Source organism: Capronia epimyces (assembly GCF_000585565.1).
Source record: "Capronia epimyces CBS 606.96 chromosome Unknown aczIQ-supercont1.6, whole genome shotgun sequence".
In the NCBI taxonomy this organism is placed as follows: Eukaryota; Fungi; Ascomycota; class Eurotiomycetes; order Chaetothyriales; family Herpotrichiellaceae; genus Capronia; species Capronia epimyces.
The window spans coordinates 985,824-1,006,828 of NW_006912909.1; the positions used below are offsets into that span (position 1 = coordinate 985,824).

The following is a 21,005-nucleotide window of genomic DNA, read 5'->3' on the forward strand; positions in this document are numbered from 1 at the left end:
ACTGCCTCCTTGATCTGACCATTCGCTTTATATGCCATGGCTAGGCTATACTGTGATGATAGTCGATTTGGATGGTCCTCCGCGAGTGTCTGCTTTCGGGTCTCGACCACCTGCTCGAGTAGTGGTACTGCCTCCTTGATCTGACTATTCGCTTGAAATGCCATCGCTAGGCGATACTGTGATGATAGTCGATATGGATGATCCTCCGCGAGTGTCTGCTTCTGGATCTCGACCACCTGCTCGAGTAGTGACACTGCCTCCTTGATCTGACCATTCTCTTTATATGCCATCGCTAGGCAATGCTGTGATGCTAGTCGATCTGGGTGATCCTCCGCGAGTGTCTGCTTTCGGATCTCGACCACCTGCTCGAGTAGTGGTACTGCCTCCTTGATCTGTCCATTCTCTTGATATACCATGGCTAGGCTATACTGTAATGATAGTCGATCTGGATGATCCTCCGCGAGTGTCTGCTTCTGAATCTCGACCACCTGCTCGAGTAGTGGCACTGCCTCCTTGATCTGACCATTCTCTTTATATGCCATCGCTAGGTTATGCTGTGATGCTAGTCGATCTGGGTGATCCTCCGCGAGTGTCTGCTTCTGGATCTTGATTACCTCCTCGAGTAGTTGCACTGCATCGTTGGGTTTACCGCGGTCTAAGAGGCTCTGCGCACTAAGTTCATACATGCCCAGCCATTGTGGCGCGACAGTTGACCGATGCAAGTTGAGATGAGTGAACATGTGGTCAATCAGTACGAAGAGCGCTGCGTCCGCGCGCATCTCTCGTAATTGCCACCCACACTTCATCAAAATCCGAATTATCAATATCACAGGTTCGGAGCCAAAGATTGTGTTCATCTCAGACGAGACTAAAGCCTGTAAATGAGGTTGGAGGTGCCGTGCTTGTTTCCGCCACAAGAGGTTGTTGGAGCATGAGAGAGCAACTAAACACCCAGTGGTGACCCAAGATTCGTGCTGTGTCTCCGGGCCGAGGCGGTCTCTTGACCAGGCGTGAACCAATGGGTGCATTGAGATACACAAAAACCCGTCATGAGTATCAGTAGAGACGAGAGAGAACGCCTTGAGAAGATTGATCGCTTCGACGACCTGAAATGAGTCCCACCTATCGTGCCCCGTAGGTACGTGATAGAGTCGTGGAAGATGCGAAACATGCCAAGGTGTCAAGGTCAATAAGTTAACTGGAGGGACTTCGACAGGGGATATTTCTCGCGCCCCTTTCCATGCCGCCTCGAACAATAATAGCAGGGGAAATCGACTGGGTCCGCATGAGGCCAACACCTTTAACAACTGCAGGGCATCGATGGCCGATGCATTGTTCGATGATTGGAGGATTTCTGCCGACGCCTCGAATGTTGCATAAACGTCTCCATACCGTGACTTTGCCTGGGATGGCCGGAATCCAAGTAGTCGTTGCCGTTGGTCCTCATATACTTTCGGATACTCCTTGAGCGTGCAATGACCTCCCGATACGTAGGCTCCAGCTTGGATCAGTGCTAGAGCGTGTGACCGTAGAAGAGATGCGACGGCTTGTGCGTCGTCTTGGAGTGTTTCGTGTTGATCCTGAGGCAGACGTGCAGCTTTGAGCAGGAGCTCTCGAGCCTCGTCGTCGGATAATCCTCTTAGATCGACTTGTTTTGTAGTGGCATGCTGCTCGCATTCTTCGTTCCGTGAAGTCAAGATCACCACGCCTGATGGTCCTGCTGGGAAATATGGTTGGTAGTCAACCTCGGGATCGTCAGCGTTGTCCAGCACCAACAACCATGGCTGTTTCAGATTGGCAAGACACAGCCGAGCATCTTCCCATATCTGCACCGTCCATTTAAGTCTTCTCGCGATATACAAGAAGCCGTTCTCGGCTGACGATGTAGTGCTGACGTCGATCCAGAAGATGCCCCAGAATCTGATATCCTTAGTGACAGGCGACTCGAATTATGGGGGTCAGAGTACTCACGACTTACGAACGCGGTGCGCTAGCTGTAAGCATATCTCACTCTTGCCCTGACCACCCATGCCGAAGACAACAATCGAGCAGCGATCCTGACGCAAAGGGTCCGCCACAGCACCGAGGACTGTGGTTTCCAACTCACGAAGAATATCCTCGCGACCGGTAAACAAGGTATTAGGAGACCGAGCGACGATCCAGTGCACAGGGTAAGAGTTCAGACAGGGATCTGACGAAAATCAGTCAGTATTGCCTAAAATAAAACCACACGGGATATTATAGACATGGTCAACAGGTATTGGTGCTAACCTGGAAGTTCCTGGACTGCCGCCCTCTGCACCGGCCGGTCCTCCTTTCTCCACCGCCCGAGTACAGCCTTCGTACAAGCTGCGGCCGTCGCTGCAGCATAGCGTTGCCACTGTTTGTTTTTGTGGCTGTCGGCGTAGTCGCATACACTCTTGATGACAATCGTAGGGACATAATCCCATGTACCTCCGCTCTCCATCTCGAACCCAATCACCTTCTCGTCGGCAGCTACCCGGTCCCGGTGCTGCCCACTCTTAATCACGTGGTTACTGCACGCGATTCGACCAAAGTGGATGCAAGGTTTTTGTGCCTCTTCCATCTCGCTTGGTGTCAGAGCAACACCCATTGCCCTTTGAATGCGAATGCGTTGTGTCGACGGGACACCCTTGCAGCCTAGGTTCTCACAAAAGCTCTTCAGTGCTTCGTTGCACACATCATGGTGCTGATCCTGACACTTGGCACAGATGGTACAGGCTGATATCCAATGTTTATGGCGATATTCGGCCGGGTACAGAAGATCTTTGGAAGGCCCAGGGTAGGCCGACTTGGAAAACCCCTCTTCTGCGCAGATTTCCGCCGAGAAGAGGCTGGTCTCGGCTTGGAGTCTTTTTCGGACGAGATGGCCTGATATCTTGCCTAGAAATGCCCGGACCTCCGGATTCGCTCGCCCAAGAGTATCTTCTACCTCCTGTTTGCGGATAAAGGTGTTTGGATACTGTGCACCGAAGTCGACCTGGATCACCGATGTGCTGATGATAACATCGCCTAGCACGATCTCCTCCCCATCCGATGTCTTTGGCACCCCGCCACAGATGCCAACCACGATGCCGAGTTTGATTCTCTTGAAGCTGATGCGAAGATTGGCGGCGACTGCAGCGGCACTGATCGTACCCATTCCCGGCATGTATGCCAGGACCACATCTTGGTTGCCCAATCGCCCGGTTGTGTAGGCATTAGGATCACGAGCCGCTTTACCGTACGAAAAGCCGTCGGTCTCGTACTCTGCTTCCAGCAATACTTCGACGGCGTCACGCTCGATGGGTAAGGCGCAGATGATAGCGATCTCGAAGTCGTCACGGTCGTGGGGGCGGACACGCTGCGCCATCAGGACATGTCACGCAAGATCGGATGGAAAAGGCCTCCACGAGAGGGGGATGGTAAGGTACGACCGGGAGAAATGGGATGGTTTGTCTCGCATATCAGATATCAGGCTGAGGTCGACTCGCCAGCGCAGGCAGATGAGGCAGGGCAGCATCGCCTTCAGCCTCACTACGGGCGCTTAACATCCCATGCCAACTCCTACATAGGTAATAGGTAGATAGGTACTCGCCTAACGGCCAATTACGCCTTCTTTTTCTGCCGCTTCTCTGGCCTTGCCCGAATGCAGCTTAACGAAGAGCTTGGCTGGAGGGCGGTGAGCCACGCGGCACGTAATTACGGAGTACAGCAAGCCATGATAATTAATAGTACCTAGATACCTAGTACTCTGTACTCCGTACTCCGTACCGTGTTGATCTCCGATGATGAGATGCCTAGACGGATTCCCTAAGTCCTATCTTGTCAGCCACGCCTACAGTTCGGGCATCTTCAGCCTAGAGCGAGACGGCAATAGCTGCTCTCGGTCCCGGAAGTGGGAAACACTCGTCCATACCCCCCCCTCCCCCAGCGTCCGTCCCTTTTCGGAAGCGGATCCCCCACATGGGGATGGAGATGGAGATGGAGCTAGCAGAGACAAGCACGGACCCTCGAGACCTGGGGTAGAAAACATGCAGTATGAAGTAATATGAGAATGGGAAGAGACTGATCAGGCGATGCCGGACCCAGGATGTGGAGGACACCCGCGCTCGCATCGTGGTCTGGGGCATTCGATACATATCAAGAAGGCGTGTGAGTCCACTGCTATGTTGGATACCCGTCTGCTCATCACCACACCACACCACGCATTCGCTGCTACCCTGAATTCACCATGGGCTACGGCGTACTCGAGTCCCGCAGTGGCATCAAGCATGTCCCCGGCACCAATCTCCTCGATACCCACGACGCCGCCTGGGTCGAGCAGTCGGCAAACTTGAAGAGAGGCACGGGGAAGAATGCCCATATCCTGCTCGTGCCACAGCCCTCCAACAGCCCGAATGATCCGCTCAACTGGCCGCTCTGGCAGCGAGATCTGATTCTCCTGCTGTACTGCTATGCCACGCTGTTGTGCATTGGAGGGTGAGCGCATCCCGTGGCCGTAGCCGCAGGCTTGTATTTTATTTGTATGTGGGTTTGGACTCACTAGGATGCAGCATCGGCCCCATTCTATCCTCGGTGGCCCTCATCTTGATCCAGGACTTTGGCATCAGCTTCACCCAGGTCTCGCTGCTCACCGGCTACAGCCTCTGCGCGACTGGCGCCGCCGGTATCTTCATCTCCGCGCTGGCTCGCAAGTATGGTAAACGGCCCTGCCTTCTGTTCTCTGCTACCTGCGCCTTTGCCGGCACCCTCTGGGGTGGTGCCGCCAACTCGTACGGATCGCTACTTGGAGCCCGCGTCATCCAGGGTCTCGGTGTGGCCATGTTCGAAAGCGTCATGTTCTCCGTCGTGGGCGACCTGTACTACGTCCACGAGCGAGGCTCTCGGATGGCCATCTATGTCACTTCGAACTCGGGCATTGCCAACCTGCCTGCCATGCTTGCGGGCAAAATCACCACCGACCTGGGTTGGCGCTGGATTTTCTGGCTGCTGGCTATTTTCCTGGGCATTGCATGGCTCGGCGTCGTGGTCTTTGGCTGGGAGACGGCTTATAACCGCAACGCCATCTACAACATCGATACTTCTTCCCAAGAGGTGTGACCCCTCCCTCTGCTCGGGTTTCTTCTATCGTGCCTGGAAAGCTCACTGACATTCAGAGCAGAATCTTGAAATGATTGAAGAGGTCAAAGGGTATAGCTCACATGCCGAGGGCGACCACACACGGGGTAGCAACACAGAGCAAACGCAGCAGGCCAACCTCGAAAGGACGACCACGGCATCGACCACTGCCACCCTTGAGCGAGACTCCTTCCTCAAGCGCATGTTACCCGTGACCGGGACGTTCACCGAGGAGTCGATCCTGAAAATGGTCCTCCGGCCGTTCTTCATCCTTCTGAACCCAGCCGTGGTTTGGTCGGTGGTTCTGTTTGCCATCCCGACATTGTGGCTGGTAGGCATTTCCTTTGTGATAGCTCAAATCTTCGGCGCGCCGCCTTATCTCCTCAGCACCGAGGAACTGGGTTACTTATCTGCCGGACCCGTGGTGGGAGGCACACTGGGGTGTCTGGTGTCTGGCTGGATCGCCGACCCGATCGCCAAATACATCAGTCGCCGCAACCAGGGCGTGTACGAGCCAGAGTTCCGCCTGACGCTCGTGATCCCCGCCACCATCCTAGCTGCGGTCGGGTACTTTTTGCTGGGTGCCCTCATTGAGGAAGGCAAGTCTGCCGCCGGTATGGCCGCTATCTGGGCCGTTGTTCTGGCCGGCCTCCAGTTCCTGGTCGTCGCCATCGGCAGCTACATGGTCGACGCGTATCGCAACATGAGCGTCGAGGTCTTTATCATTTCCATGGTGGTCAAGAACTTTTTGTTCTTTGGTTTCTCTTGTAAGGATGCTCTCATGTTAGCCCTTCGTCTGAGCAGTACTGGCTTTCGCTTGCACTCGGAGTTCCTTCGACTGCACCAAATCAGGTGTGCAAGAAACGAGACAAAGACAGATATCACTGACCACCATATCCAAAATAGTCTTCCTGAACGACTGGGTCGCCCGCTGGGGTCCGAGAAAGTTCTTCTACGTCCTCGGCGGCATCCAGCTCGCCTTGTGCCTGACCACCATCCCAATGTACATCTTCGGGAAACGGCTGAGGGCGTGGTGGCACACTCACGACGTATTGAGCAAGATCTAAGCTGTGCTATGTGTCTGCTTGGAGGAGTATTCACTCATTGTTAGTTCTATTGATTGTGCGTGCAAGATTGGGCTGTGGAAAGAGAGGAGGACATGACGATGACGGTCTAAGAACAAGAGAGGGATACGTGACGATGACGGTTTGAGAAAGAGAGGAGGTCATGACGATGACGGGTTGAGAACAAGAGAGGGATACGATGCGTGGAGAGAACAAGAGAGGAATACGTTACGTTGACGGGCCGGATAAGATCCCATCGATGACTTAAGCCGATACCCTAAATTGGTAAAACAAAACACTTGTGCTCTCTCTCTCTCTCCCTCTTTTTTCAGCAGAATGTTCCTGCTCCGTTGGGCACCGGAACACGCGCTACGGAACGGAACGGAACCAATGCTACATCTACATAGCTTATGGAGTGAGTCGCCACACTACTGCGGCCGTCCCTGAATGAAGCCTTGCTTGATTGATACAGCCGACATCGACACCGGCATTGACATTGATATCGACATCGACATGGGTGGAATGGAAACAGAAATGGAAATGTGCCTTGGTCCATTATGGGCGGATATAAAGCTCACCCACACGGTGCCTCTGTCTCTCTGCCTCTGTCTCTCTGTATATAGATATCAGGATCATGAGTCTTGGGTTGCCTTTTTGCAATCTTCGCCATCTTCGCCATGTCTGGCGCGCGAGACCGAATCCCAGGAATCAATCAATCACCTTGAATCATCTAGATACCCAAGTCCCAAGTCCCAAGTCATTCACATTCACATTCTCATCGTCATCTTGAGCAGTGTTTCGTCCTACTCCTCCATTACTTGGTGGGTAGTTGAAGTATCTGCACCTGTTGCAGTAGTAGCGGTTTACAGATCTGGCGGAGGGGGATCCTCCGCTTGCTCTGTGCCAAATATCAATTGCGTCTGAATAACGTCTTCCCGCACCCGCACGCAGGCTGTTCACCTTGTAATTTACATCCTGCTAGATACGCCCTGATTGACCTGCGAGCTACAAGCTACAAGCTGCAAGCTGCAGGGTTTTATAGGACATATAGACATCAAACTCCCGCCTTCCCAAAATGTTCAGCGTTCAAGACCCGTCCGGCCAAGCCGCCCATTCCGCCCCACCCTCTCCGTCGTCCCCGGCGCCTCTCATCAAGCTGTCAAAAAAGGCCATGTCGACGCCCTGGAACGCCCAGTCGTCCACCCCGGCCGTTGCCCCAGGGTAGGGGAGCTGCTGTAGTAGAGAGTCGGAACCGACAGTGGCACTGGGGAGTTGCGGGGTCAACTCCCAGTGTGGTGTGAACCCGTTGTCGTCGCTGGTGGTGGACGGAACTGGAACCCCACCCGGGGGCTCCAGACAGGCGTTGGATGCTGCTCGCGGCACGGTGCGAAGATTGCTGACACTGCCATAGCCCGCTCCGACGGATGATAAACTGGAACTGGCTTCGACATGAGCAGTCCCAGAAAGGCCTGAATGGCGCTGCAGAGATTCCGAGCTGGTGGCACTGGCACTGGATCTGCCAACCGGGACCATGGGCCGAGGCTGGCTGGTGTTTACCCCTGGAGGTCGTGATTTGGGCGGTGTTGGTGTTTCCTTGGAGATGAGGCCCTCGCGAGCAATCTTGATGATGCCAAAGTAAGGAATGTGCACGCGCACGATGCTGTCGCTGTTGCGGTCATCCTCTCCGTCCGGCGCGGCCGTCTCGGTGCCATGTGTCTGCACACTCACGCTCTCGGCACCATGTGTATGGCCGTCGGCCGCCTCGGCGTCGATGGCCAGCAGGCGGCGCAGCAGGTCGGCACTCTGTGCACTCAGCGGGTCGGCGCTCACACGAGTGATTTCGACCATGTTCTCGTGTGCCTGCTCCATCATGGCACGGTCGCTGAGGTACTGGTGGGCCAGGAGGTTCTCGGCCTGACCCGAGCGGTGACGGTGGCTGTCCAGGTGGGCCAGCAGCAGGGTCATGGCGGCCATCAGGACCAGGAAGTCGACGGTGCGACAGTTGAAGGTGACCGAGTTGAACCTGCGCAGGGTGATGAAGCGCGAGAGCACCTCGCGCGACGAGTTCACGCACGTCATGCGCGAGTATTCGTACTTGCGCCCGGCCGACGACCGCAGCATGTAGGGCAGGTGGAGCTGGTTGAGCAGGTCGTAGTGGAACAGCTGCAAGAACATCCGCCGCGTGTCCCAGAACAGAGCCTGCGGGTCGGACGCCGCGCTCAGGTCCGGCATGAGCCACCACTTGCTGGGCAGGCTCCGTGCCGCTCGCTGCAGCTCCCGGTCGAGGCTCTGGGTCAGGGCATAGCCGTGCGAGCTTGAGTCGGCGGCCTCGGCCTCGGCCTCGTTGCGCTCCAACACCCGCGACGAGATGGCACAGTGGATGCGTTCGAGACGACCCATGGGCGTGTCGGCGGCGAACGCGGCGTCGGACGCCATTCGGCGATCGAGCGACCCTTGCGGAAGGCCCAGCATCAGACAGAGGTGGCGATCGTAGAAGACAAGGCGGAACCACATGTGCCGTGGCTGGGCTTTCGTGCCCGGGTCCAGCACCGTGTATCGGGCCACGCCGCCGGGCTGGTGCAGGCCCATCGCCTGTGCAATCACCATGGCTCGCCGGGCGGCGATCCAGCTCCGTCGCAAATTCCCGAGGTTGCTTTGATACAGACTCTCCAGCATGACGCACTCCAGCCCTTCGATGCTGCCGAGGAGTTCGTCGTTGGTCGTGACCAGGCTGATGGCCGTGTCTGCCAGCCGTTTCATCATCGCCAGCGGCTCCTCCGACAGAGTTTGGATCTTCTTGTGGTAATCCGGATGGAGGCTCTGCAGGTGACTGGCGACGTGGAGCATGTATCTCGCGATCAGAACTGGGTGCACGTCCGGTCCAGGTATCTCGAGCAGGCTCTCTGGCGATTCGAGCCCGTCCTGTTCGAGATTCGTGTACGGTATGGTTAGAAATTGATGGTACATCACGCCACGCTGGCCGCTGGGTCTGCATATCATCTCGACGTCGTCTCGCGAGGGTAAAGCCTCGTGCAAAGCCCGCGACAGCTGACGGTATTTGCCCGGTCCAGCCGGCGTATTGGGGACTGATCGAAGTCTGTACAGTCCACGAGCGTCATGAAGGATCTCACTGTCGCCCGTGTCATTGTCATTGTCCTGATCCGAGGAGTTAGTAACGAACAATTACCACCACCACGCATTAGACGACCACCCTGGGATCTCAAACACGCACCTCTGATGGCTTGTATAAAGCCAGGAATCGCGAAGATTCCGAGCCAATGGACGCCGGAGTGAGAATGCCCTGGCCAGTATTTCCACCATCGTTCCCATTCCGGGCGGTCCCTCCGAGTCCGCCCCCGGCGAGCCGGCCATTATCGCCAACGGCAACTTTCTGGAACAGCTGCTCAACCATGTTCTCCACCCTCACCACCCGATCGCCCATGATGCGGCTCCTGTCGACCGGCGCCGAGACCTCCTCGGGGAACTCCTGGCTGACACATTTGGTCCCCCGTCGCTGACACGCAATGCACACGGCGTCCGTGGGCGAGTCGAACACACATTTCATCTTCCTCCGCTTGCACTCCCAGCAACTGCGGGTTCCTCTCCGGATTTTCTTCCTCTTCGGCTGGGTTTCGGCATCGGTCGCGTCATTATCGAGAACAGTCTTGGTCTTGCGCGAAGCAGACATTGCATCCTAGAGCGTAACGGAGAAGTGTTGAATGGCAGCGGCACCATGTAGCATATGCAAAGGAGCAGTGCCGGGGGCGCGGCGGAGGAATTGCGAAAATGCAGGAGGCTGCCGGCTCTTTTGAAGGTGAACGGTTGCTGACCAAGCGACTGGTCCGTCGACCGTGACTTCGGCGGAGGAAAACGCATGGACCGCCAGTCAGTAAGTAGGATGGGTGTAGTGAAGAGGTTAGAGGTTATTAAACTGGCCCTGGCCCGGTGCCCGGGGCGTCCTTTCGCCGGTCCAGCAGCTTCTTTTCATCCATTTAGAGAAACCACTCTGCTTAACAATAAAATAGGTACGGAGTAGGAAACCAACAACTGAAACTGGTAAGGCTGGCGAGGCTGCCGGGCACGTGATCCGCCACATTGAATTCCCGTGATTTAGACAACTCATGACTCAGCCAGGCTGGGACAGTGGGTTTTGACTGACTCATGTGCCAAGCATTGAAAGCATTGCTTATCTCGACGGCGACGAGCCTGTGATTCGTGCCCGAGCTTATCAGGCACCTCGACCTTTGTTTGTGCTCTGCTCACCTCCTCCTCCTCCTCCTCCACTCTCATGATGCCATGTAACAATACGATCGGCTCGAGAGCTACCACACTGTAACCTTACCGATAAGCACCCGATTCGGCCCTGTGATCCCTGTTCCGTGCCAATGCCAGTGCCAGTGCTTGGGTTGCCCTAGACCTCGGCTGAATCTGCCATCCCATCGTCTCACAAGAGGAAGCAGTCCACTGCCCCGGGCAATCGCAATCACAGAGTTCCGCCTCGATATCAAGTCAAATCCTCAGGGAAACATTCCAAGAAGCAGAGATCTCAATCTCATTTTCAATGGTGCCCGGCGCCACTGTCCCGTCAAGGCTGTTCCCTGTATCACGCTCTACCCCGCATGAAGCTGGCGATGCTTTCAAGGTAACATTAAAATGCTGGCAAGTCTCCGTATGCATGCCTGCATGCCTATCCCGCCTCTTGATTGGTATTTGTGGGACACGGTAAGCGTACTAACTGTACGTTTGTTATCACATCTCCGCCCTTGGTACAACGTCCCAATCGGCATGCAGCTACCCAAGCTGTCCAGCTGGAGCTTTGCAAGCAAGCAGCAAGCAACAAGCTCTTAGAAGCTCCACGTCAAGCCTCAGATGACATATTGGTAGCATCGCTTCGGATCTAAGGTCCCGTCCCTCGTGCTATGGCTGTTAGTACGTTCCTGCATCATGCCATGCAAACTTACATACAATACGCAGTGCACGGTCAACACAGCTTTGTGTATGGACGTCTATCTGAGCGGGGTCTTCCGCCTGCGCCGTCATCGAACCACTTCGCGGCGATGCTAGCTATCCGGGCCTGTCTGGAGCATGCAGGCTTCCCTCGGAAGGGAACCTGACTAAATGATCTAAACCTGTGGATTAGTCCGTCGACGTCTACGTCTACTGACTGGCGAGCGGGATCTTGCTTTACGAGACCGGTGCTTCCTATCGATCCCATACTTTTGTGGAACGGTGGCATGGACGACGATGTCATCACGCAGCTCGCTCAGCCGCACCTCCATCTCCATCTCCATATCTAGCTGAATAGCTGCACCTTTACTTCCACTGCAGTGTGACTACATCCAGGTGTGGTTTGCGTCAAGATTAAGATGAAGTTCCAACTCGGGAAACAGCTGCTGCTGATTGGCAGTCTCCTGCTGGCCGTCGCTTCAGGTCATCGTCGCGATGTTGCTAATAGGAGAGGCTTCACTCCTCAGGCACTGGAAGACTTGCGGGCTAGATCTCTGTACGGACGAGACACCCCAGTTGCTAAAAGACAGTACTACTCCAATGCCACCAAAAGTGAGTATCAACTGTTAATCCCACCAAGAACCGTGCGGCTAACCACGATCCGATCCGGACTAGAGTACTTCGTGGAGTCACTGCCTGACATCCCCCAAAGCTTCATGACCGAGATGTACAGTGGCATTATTCCCGTGAACATGTCCGACGATAGCCGTGGCTTCTTTTTTGTGTTCCAGCCGCGGGTTGGCGAGCCGGTCAAGGAGATTACCATCTGGTTCAATGGCGGTCCGGGTAAGGAAGGGCTCAGCGCTCAGGGCTCATGGCTCGGTCCAGGAAGGTCAATTGCTGAATCATATCCCAGGCTGCAGCTCCCTCGAAGGCTTCTTCCAAGAAAACGGCCGGATCCAATGGTCCTGGGGCCAATATTCACCCCAAATCAATCCCTACTCGTGGGTCAATCTGACCAATATGCTCTGGGTGGAATACCCGGTCGGCGTGGGATTCTCCCCTGGCAATGCGACCGCCATCGACGAAGAAGAGCCCGCTGCCGAATTTGTCCAGTTCTTCAAGAACTTCCAAGTATGCCCTCAGATCAACCGCCCTCGGGTGTCTCGATCAGCGCTTTAGACAGCTGACGCATGATAGAACATCTTCAACATCAGCAACCACAACATCTACGTTACGGGAGAGAGTTATGCGGGCCGATACGTCCCCTACGTGGCCAACGCCATGCTCGATCAGAACGACACCAAGCATTTCAATGTTTCAGGTGAGTCCCAAGCAAGCAAGCAGAGACCAATGTACATGTGCAGAAACGAGAATAAGAAGTCTCCGAGAATAAGAACCAAAACAAGAACGAGAAGGAGAAGGAGAAGGAGAACTCTCTCACTGACATGCTCCCTTCCTGACAGGTGCTTTGGTCTACGATCCGTGCATCGGGTCGTTTGAATACGCCAACGCCATCTCAGTGTACCCGTTCATCGAGCAGTACAACAACATCCTGGGCTTCAACAAATCGTTTGTGTCGCTGCTGGCGCAGCGCGACAAGCAGTGCGGGTATGCGCAATTCCGGCAGGACTACATGCACTTCCCGCCCAACGGCACGCAGCCACCACTGTACCTGAACACCACGGCCGACCCGGACTGCGACCTGTGGGACGCGGTGTACGACAACGCGTACGGGGTGAACCCGTGCTTCAACGTCTACGAGCCCAACCTCCAGTGTCCACTACTGTCGGATCCTCTGGGGTTCCCCAGCGACCTGATCTACTCGTATCCCGGCTTGCCGCCGTACTTCAACCGCACCGACGTCAAGAAGGCCATGCACGCCCCGCTGACCACCGACTGGGAACTGTGTACGGGGCCGGTGTTCGTCGCCGACGGCGGTCCCGAGGGGTATGGCGACCTGAGCCCGGATCCGCTGCAGGGCGTATTACCTCGGGTCATTGAAGCCACGAATCGAGTCTTGATGTAAGTACCTATTGTACCTAAGCGTGAATCGTTATCGTCGATGTTTTCTGGCAGAAAGGATCCCCTCCCTGTAAATGGCCGGAAATGGCAAAAAGGACCCCCCTCCCCGGAAATGGCGCCTTGTCTAGTCCCGTCCTTCCTAATCAGAACAACTAACATTCTTTCTCCTCCTCTTCCTCCAGCTCCAACGGCGCCCTCGACCTCGAAGTCCTCACCAACGGCACCATGCTCGCCATCCAGAACATGACGTGGCACGGCAAGCTGGGCTTCCAGACCGCGCCGGCCACGCCCATCGTCATCAAGATCCCCGACATCCAGTACGCCGACGTCTTTGTGTCGAGCGGCTTCGACGGCCTCGACGCTTACCAGGGCGTCATGGGCGTGCAGCATTACGAGCGCGGCCTCATGTGGGCCGAAACCTATCTGAGCGGTCATATGCAGCCGCAGTTCCAGCCGCGCAGCAGTTTCCGCCATCTACAGTGGCTTTTGGGCCGGATTGATGCTTTGTAGTCTCTCTCTCTCTCTCTCTCTCTCTCTCTCTGTGTGTGTGTGTGTGTGTGAGAGAGAGTGTGTGAGTGTCAGCGTGGGTTGGTGTGCGAGTGAGGACGGTGTGGTGGACAAGACAGTTCTAAAACAAGACGGACGTGAGACGGAAACGAAGGCCTTCGGAAGAGGTTGTGTCTATGTCTATGTCTAGTATGGCATTGCATATATAGCTCGAGCTGCATCTAGAGCCCACCGGTTGAATTTGACTTGGGTTGATTTGGATTTGATTGGCTGGGTTGGTTTGATGGGTGATGGATGTGTCAACCGACGTACAGTACCAAAGCTGTCAACCTGTACCCCAGCTAGATACATCAATACCAACCAGTACTCCCCGAGGTACAGATACAGACCGTCCCTGATTCCAGGTTCAACCGTCTGTACCATCACTAGTGTTCTACTCCATGGTCCCGAGCTTCTCCGCCACAGTAAAGGTCGCACTGGTCTTCTGCCGGACCAGATCAACCGAAACACCGCGGGCAGTCTCGGTCAAAAGCAAGCCCTTCCCACCGGACCTGTCGACCTCAAACACAGCGAGCTCGGTGATGATGGTGCTCACCACGCCCTTGCCCGTCAGCGGCAGGTCGCACTGATCGACGATCTTGCTGCGGCCGTTCTTGTCGGTGTGGTACGTGCAGACGATGATCTTGGTTTGGTCCGGGTTGCTGACGAGATCCATGGCGCCGCCCATGCCGTTGAACGCCTTGCCCGGGATGATGTAGTTGGCCAGATCGCCCGTCGCCGAGACCTGCAGGGCGCCCAGGATGGAGACGTCGACGTGGCCTCCGCGGATCATGCCGAATGACTCGGCCGAGTCAAAGGTCGACGCACCGGGGATTAGAGTTACGGCCTCTTTGCCGGCGTTGACTGTGTCCGGGTCGGCGGCATCGCGGGACGCCGGATACGGGCCCATCCCGATAATCCCGTTCTCCGACTGCAGCCAGACCTTGGTGGAGGGCGGCAGGAACGAGGGCGCCAGCGTCGGGATCCCCACGCCCAAGTTAACGTAGAAGCCGTCCTTGAGCTCGCGGGCCGCGCGCCGGGCGATGCGATTGCGCTTCACAGCTTCCGCCTCCTCTTCCGCATCTGAGCTCTGCTCAGGACTGGTCGTCGGCGTGGATGTGGATGTAGACGAGGCCAGCACCAGCTTTTCAATGTGCTTCTCCGACGTCGCCGGGCAGATCCGGTCGATGTAGATGCCCGGCAAGTCGATGTGGTCCGGGTTCAGCGAACCGACGGGCACGATGTGCTCGGCCTCAACGATGGCCAGCTTGGCCGCCTTGGGCATGAGTACGCCGTACGTCTTGGTGGTGGTGCGGAAGATGCAGTTGCCCGCCTCGTCGACCTTCCACGCCCGTACAATAGCCACGTCGCCATGGAGCGCCGTTTCCATCAGGTACGTTCGGCCGTCGAATATGCGCGTCTCTCGCGCCCGGCCCGGCTCGATCACTTCGTGCTTTCCCGTGTGCGGGTCCTTCGCGCCCAGCCGGATCGGAATGCCACCGGTCTCAATGAGCGTCCGGGCTCCTGTGGCTGTGAAGAAGGCCGGGATCCCCGCCCCAGCGGCACGTAGTCGTTCGGCAATGGTGCCCTGCGGACACAGCTCGATTGCGACCTGGCCGTCATGGTACTGTTTGCCTAGAGCTTTGTTGTTCCCGATGAACGACACCACCATGCGCGAAATCTGGCCTCTCGAGGTGAGTTTCGCCAATCCATACTCTCCGGCGCCGGCATTGTTCGACACCACCGTGAGATTGCGCGTTCCCTTTTTGCGGATCGCGTCGATCAGTGTCTCTGCGTGGTGCGTGATGTGTGGTCAGCCTCTCCTCGGACCTGACAATGGCCGAGCAGGGTAGTATGGAAGGAGCTCGCCTTTGATCCCTCACTGGCGTAGACTCACCTGCTACTCCGCAGAGACCGAAGCCGGCGCTGAGGATACTGGTGCCGTCCTTCAGATCTGCAATGGCATCGTCGGCACTTTTGAAGACCTTGGATGTACTTCGCTGCCTGACTTCAGCTCCCCGGAGAGATACACGTGCTTCGCCGAGTCTCGCGCTGACGCTGAAGTCCCGTCTCTTTACTGGGCGTACCGTCTGACACCACGTCGTAACCACCACGAGCTTATTGGAGACGTTAGACATAGGTCCGTTGCACGCTGTCCCCCGCGAGCACGTCTCAAGAAGAACAGACATGGCGCCTATGATGGAATTCCATACTCTCCTTAGGAGATATGAAAGGTGAATGTTGCGTTGATGTTGTACCCTCGGAGGCACACCGAGGCAGTTCCAGCAGGGCAATTCTGATTGGCCAACCGGGCATTTTGCGCCATCCTCGGAGGTTTATTTGGATGCCGATGCAGGAGGAGAATCGACCGCCTATGAGAAAGATGTCGGGTATTGTATTATGGCGGGATGGTGATGCTACGGTGACCAATTCGACACCCATACCGGGACATGTAGACAGAAACGCCAGAATGGTTGACGGGATGAATGCCACCCTCAGGAGGTGTGCTATATAACAAACTAGCATCGGATTGGATGGCCGGCCGCTAGGAAAGCCACAGGTTCTTCCCTCCGGCATACTTTTCGTAGCTGGCTGGGTGTTGATGTACCGGAATCACTTGTCCATCCAATTCGCGCTTCATCTATGTTGCTCGTAAGGGCGTTCTGTTGCACTTTCGCGGCCGTTGCCGGCATCGCAATCCGGCAACACTGCCCAGGGGACACGATTAGTCGATACTTCCATCAGAGAACGTCCCTGACAACCTCTGCAAAAGTCAGGTTCTTGCCGTCGACTTCTTCTGCTGAGCGATACTGATACGTGCCCTCCCAGAAGGTGGCGCCGGCGAGATTTGGCAAGTCCAGTTTCTTGACCTGCTCGAGGATGGACATGTACGTCTGAACGTCGACATAGCCAGTGTCCGGAGCGGAGAAGAACGCGCGTGTGCCGATGAGGAGTCTTGGGTAGGTAACGCCGTTGTTGATGACGTGGAACTTGCCTTTGGGCACTGTACAGCTATCTCCATTGTTGGTCCTGGTGCATTTCAGCTTTCGGCCCTCGAGGAGCAGATCCGACCAGTCCTGAAGAGCACCGAGAACGCCATCACCGCTCCCGAGCTGGCATTTCTGAGCGTTATAGAATTGGACGGTCCAGAAGTCGATGTCCCTGATGAGTTTGGCGACCGGGATTTCCGGGTCCGGCAACGCACAGATGGGCGCGGCACTGAGGTAGTATGATTTGGATTTGTCGTGCTTCAGCTGTCTACGGAGCAACGAGATCAGGTTCGGCAGGTATTTGGCGTTCGTCGCGTTCTCGTTGTCTGAAGACGCGTCACTCAGGACCAGTCCATCCAAACCAGGAACAGCGTGGGGGACGGGCATGGATGTACGTGTACTCACCCAGGTCAAAGCCGTCGAGAACCACACTCCCAAAGGGCCGCAGAGGCATGATTGTCGAATCGGTGCCACCCAGGAACAAGTTCCATAGCATATTGGCCACCTTGGACGCCGCCTTGGAGTTTGGCATGTAGAGGTTGCCGCTGGCAGAACCGGCGCTGATGAGGACCTTCTTTCCCTGCTTCTGACAGCTGGCGATCTCCTGCACAAACCCACCGCTCACGCAATCTAACAACCCAGCCTGTCGAGCTTTCACCTGCGCCGCGGTCGGCCCAGAGCAGAGCGAATGAAGGTCCAGTGTGATGTTCAACTGACTGGGTTCATCCGGTCCATAGAAACTCTTGACAACCCCTAAGATGACCACGTCGATGGACTCATCGTTGCAGATCTGGGTAAGCGAGACATTACCAGTCAGGTTGCTCTGCCCGTAGTAGACAACGTTGAGGCCGTTCGCGAGAGGATCGAAGTGGTAAGAAGCTCGACGCGCGATGCCGGACAGAGACTGTCCCGGGTGGTCAGCAATGATGGATTGGCCACCCGTGAGGTCTGAACCTACCTGTCCCAGCACCTCTTCAGGCTCAGCTTTGAGAGGCTCGGACAAGTTTTCGAGATTGGCGGGGATGTCATTGCATTTGCATCGCGCAGGCAACGCCAACCAGACACAGAAGATCAGAAGGAAGCATAAAACCATACTGTTGAACAATCCATCGCCGGTCGGGATGAGTGCGGTCCCAGTGGCAGTGGCAGTGGCAGTGGCAGGCAGAAGGCTGTTTTTCAATGGTGTCGAATCTCGAGATGAGCAGATGTCATCATCGTCAGCGTCCAGATTTCATTCAGCTATCACTGGATAGTAGATACAATGGTGAGAGAGGATCCCTGGGTCCTAGGTCCTAGGGTCGAGGCCCATGGTCCACGGTCCACGGTCCATGCTGAACGCATGGTCAGTGCGGTCGACTATTGGCGTTGTAGCAGCAGCAGTAACAAGTAGCAGCACCGGTACCGTCCAACATGGTCGACGTCAAAACGCACAGGCTCGTCGCTCAGTAGACTCAACTCGCCTGGAAGCTCTCTCTCCGTCAGCTCTCTCTTAAAGCTCCCTTCCTCGTATGTAAACCAAGGCCCAGACTCCCCCCATGGCTTTTTGGTGGTGTAAAGCAACCAACCCTCCTTTCCATTCTCCAGTCTCCAGGCCGATCATTCCTACAATGTTCTAGATGACTGCGCTCCAACTGACGTCTATCTGCGTAGTCCTGAACAGATGCCTCCCATAGTCGCCGGTGCCGTGCCCAGAAATTCCATTCATCAAAGTCGATCACAATCGCGCCGCTGTGGTAGTTGGCAAAAACTGAATGAGGTATCCATGGCGAATCACGCCTAGAAGCAGATATACACGTTGCCCACTGCGAATCCTAGATGGCGCAGTCATGGATGCCCGTCGGTCCGAGTTCGTTGTACTCACTTCTCGTCAGGAAACCTTTACTATTCCCTTGGTCAACAATGAACACCACCTTCGCCGCCACCTGTGCTCCCAGGAAACCCGCCTCCTCCATGCCATGTACACTTGGATCCTTCCATTCGGGGAAGTAATCAGGCGCCTTGACCATCTTGATGGAATTCGGAGTCTGGCTGAAGCCTCGGTGTATGTGGTGTATGCCAGGATCTAGGACGGAGCCAGGTTGCCCAGGGACTGGCAGATGTTGATTGGGTTGCATCATATTCTTGGTCGCCGCTACCAAGAGAGGATTGACCCCGTGAGGGCCCGGGTGGTGTAGAGTGTGGCCACCTTGTCCGGGAATAGGTGTATTCGTGCCAGGCGTGGCAACAGGGGTTGTGAAATTCGAAGGAAGCTCCGAGGTGAAAATGGTTGCAGTGGAGGGTGAGAGGACGTATCGGGTATGGAGGACGGATAGTAAGGATGGAGTAAAGCCTAGAGTAAATGAGCACACCTTCCGCGTATAACAAACACAGATCGGACAAACCTCTGATGCGGCTTCCATTGCCGAGAATGATCAGATTCTCCCACAGCGTCGACCTCAGAGCTATGTCGGGGACGCTCAGAACGGCGTGATGGATCGCCTCCGCGATAGTGTCAATCACTCCCTCTCCCACCCCTGGAAGTGGTGTGCCAGCCATGAATCGTTCCACGCCAACCTCGATCTCGCGCTTTCTCTTTCGACCTTTCTGCTCACCGTCGGTCGTTGCGGGTTCCTCGATTGGCAGGAAGTCCACGTATGTGAATGAAGCCCGTTCCCTCTCCGAGTTCCTCAGCCGGACTATTTTGAGGCCATCAGCTGCAGCTCCTTTCTTCGCCGCAGCCTTCTCAGCCTTCTCCTTTTCACGCCTTGCGAGTAATTCAGCCGCGTTGTCCCGCGCAACAATAGCAGCGACGTCGAGAACACCATCGTTTTCCTCTTCGTTACCGTTTAGCCCCTCTTCACCGACCATGGTACCTATCCCAGGGCCTCTCGGTGCTTGACCAGGTCGTAGGCCGTCAACATCTTTGGCATTGATACCCGAATCCAGTGCTCCGGTGGAAGCGGCAGCGGCAGGGTTGGGAGCTGCATCATTGGAAATCCCTTGGGGAACCTCTACTCCCGTAGGGAGGATCTCGCAGATAGGGCTCCTCTTCAACTGCTCTGCCATGTCTTCGGTAAAGGCATCACTTTCCAGTACCTGCTGCAACCGCTTGGTCATGGCATGACCACCGCAATCTGGTATGGCGATGCCACGACCAATGTCATTGACCTGAAAGTCTGTCACCGCCGTCACGTCACATTTTCCATGGCCGACATCGACTACCAAGGCCGTCGGAACCCCGTAGGCATAACAAGCCGTCAGCGCGGCATCCATGAGACAAAAGGCAGGAACCTTCCAAGTTTCGAAAACAAATTGAGTAATCCTCTCGTGATCTCTACTGGTCCAGCACGGCTGTGCGACAAAAAGAACCGGCATGTGGAACGGAGGAGACATCATATTGTAGATGTGTGATAGTAGAGCGAAGAAGCAAGACCAATTCTCTATCCGACCTTCGCGAATGGGATAGACGGCGCCTTCAGTAGACCAAAGATCGTCTTCGAACGTTTCCGTCGTCTCATCGTCTGCATCTGGTGGAGCGTCCGGTGGGACGTCTTGCTGTGAGGCTTCTTGTTGCGGTGTATCCTTGGGGGGTGCTTCTGAGGCTGGGTTTGTAGCGGCTGTAGTCTCTTCTCCCGCTGGCGCCTCTTTCATCTCTACATCTTCAGAAGGCACCGGGTGGCCGTTGGCTTGTTCGCTGCTGGGCAAATCGCCGTTTGTTGCTTGTCCATTTGGCTGGTCAGTATCGCCCGGTTCTCCGCTGCTCGTAGGTTCCGCAGGGCCTGGGAGGGGCGTGGGTTTCGGGCGAATTTTGACGGGTTCCCATTCATCAGGCTTGGTTCCCGGGAACATGCGAGTGGGAAAACGATATCGTGGAGGGGTGAAGGACTCGGGCAAGCCAAGTTGCGCCGCTGTGATTTGCGAACCTGGTGCAATGATCTAAGAAGTTGCATGGTTAATGCGCGTTGCGCGGTGCGACGGCGTGCTACTAGTAGGGGTACGAAGTACTTACGAGCACATGCTCATCCTTGAACGGCGGCATTGTTGCGTGGTTGCGCAATGCTGGTCTTGCAGTTGCGCCTCCCTTCACTGCGATGCTTCGGCGTCGCGTTTCACCTTCGACTCAGTTTGGCGCGATACAAATTCTGCCAAGATTACGGTCACGTGATATGTTACTACGCGAGTCTCATTCAAGTGCCACCACCATTGCTGATACAAGCACCTGTCCACACCTTGCTCATTTGCCATTTCGTAGGTGGATAGATGATGCTACGTTGCTACGATGGTCATATAGAGACGCCAGATTGTGATCGTTGTCAAACCCCTTTTTGATTGT

General features: G+C 55.7%; 7 protein-coding genes across 7 annotated transcripts in view; 2 read left to right on the top strand and 5 right to left on the bottom strand.

Annotated features, from left to right (window-relative positions):
* A1O3_07232 (uncharacterized protein) overlaps nt 1-3,373 on the bottom strand; it is a gene marked incomplete at both ends in the record, with an annotated part of 5,093 nt that extends 1,720 nt beyond the window's left edge. Inside the window, 3 exons of the mRNA XM_007737342.1 lie at nt 3-1,920; nt 1,972-2,191; nt 2,272-3,373. Of these exons, the coding sequence (XP_007735532.1) occupies nt 3-1,920; nt 1,972-2,191; nt 2,272-3,373 (3,240 nt within the window). The remainder of the gene's footprint in view (nt 1-2; nt 1,921-1,971; nt 2,192-2,271) is intronic.
* Nucleotides 3,374-4,234: 861 nt separating this feature from the next.
* A1O3_07233 (uncharacterized protein) lies at nt 4,235-6,188 on the top strand (the record flags this gene model as incomplete). The annotated part of the gene is made up of 4 exons (XM_007737343.1): nt 4,235-4,482; nt 4,557-5,099; nt 5,200-5,888; nt 6,028-6,188. 4 exons carry the CDS (start codon nt 4,235-4,237, stop codon nt 6,186-6,188), a joined length of 1,641 nt encoding a protein of 546 aa, XP_007735533.1.
* Nucleotides 6,189-7,271: 1,083 nt separating this feature from the next.
* Nucleotides 7,272-9,873, bottom strand: A1O3_07234 (uncharacterized protein; the record flags this gene model as incomplete). The annotated part of the gene is made up of 2 exons (XM_007737344.1): nt 7,272-9,341; nt 9,418-9,873. 2 exons carry the CDS (start codon nt 9,871-9,873, stop codon nt 7,272-7,274), a joined length of 2,526 nt encoding a protein of 841 aa, XP_007735534.1.
* A 2,011-nt stretch (nt 9,874-11,884) lies between these two features.
* On the top strand, nt 11,885-13,667 carry A1O3_07235 (carboxypeptidase D; the record flags this gene model as incomplete). The annotated part of the gene is made up of 5 exons (XM_007737345.1): nt 11,885-11,978; nt 12,049-12,266; nt 12,333-12,456; nt 12,599-13,157; nt 13,340-13,667. The coding sequence occupies 5 exons, from the start codon at nt 11,885-11,887 to the stop codon at nt 13,665-13,667; spliced, it is 1,323 nt and encodes a 440-aa protein (XP_007735535.1).
* Nucleotides 13,668-14,097: 430 nt separating this feature from the next.
* On the bottom strand, nt 14,098-15,892 carry A1O3_07236 (succinyl-CoA:3-ketoacid-coenzyme A transferase; the record flags this gene model as incomplete). Its single annotated transcript, XM_007737346.1, has 2 exons — nt 14,098-15,494; nt 15,601-15,892. The coding sequence occupies 2 exons, from the start codon at nt 15,890-15,892 to the stop codon at nt 14,098-14,100; spliced, it is 1,689 nt and encodes a 562-aa protein (XP_007735536.1).
* Nucleotides 15,893-16,444: 552 nt separating this feature from the next.
* Nucleotides 16,445-17,786, bottom strand: A1O3_07237 (uncharacterized protein; the record flags this gene model as incomplete). The annotated part of the gene is made up of 2 exons (XM_007737347.1): nt 16,445-17,019; nt 17,099-17,786. The coding sequence occupies 2 exons, from the start codon at nt 17,784-17,786 to the stop codon at nt 16,445-16,447; spliced, it is 1,263 nt and encodes a 420-aa protein (XP_007735537.1).
* Nucleotides 17,787-18,504: 718 nt separating this feature from the next.
* A1O3_07238 (uncharacterized protein) lies at nt 18,505-20,711 on the bottom strand (the record flags this gene model as incomplete). Its single annotated transcript, XM_007737348.1, has 3 exons — nt 18,505-19,022; nt 19,075-20,608; nt 20,682-20,711. 3 exons carry the CDS (start codon nt 20,709-20,711, stop codon nt 18,505-18,507), a joined length of 2,082 nt encoding a protein of 693 aa, XP_007735538.1.
* Between the last annotated feature and the right edge of the window lie 294 nt (nt 20,712-21,005).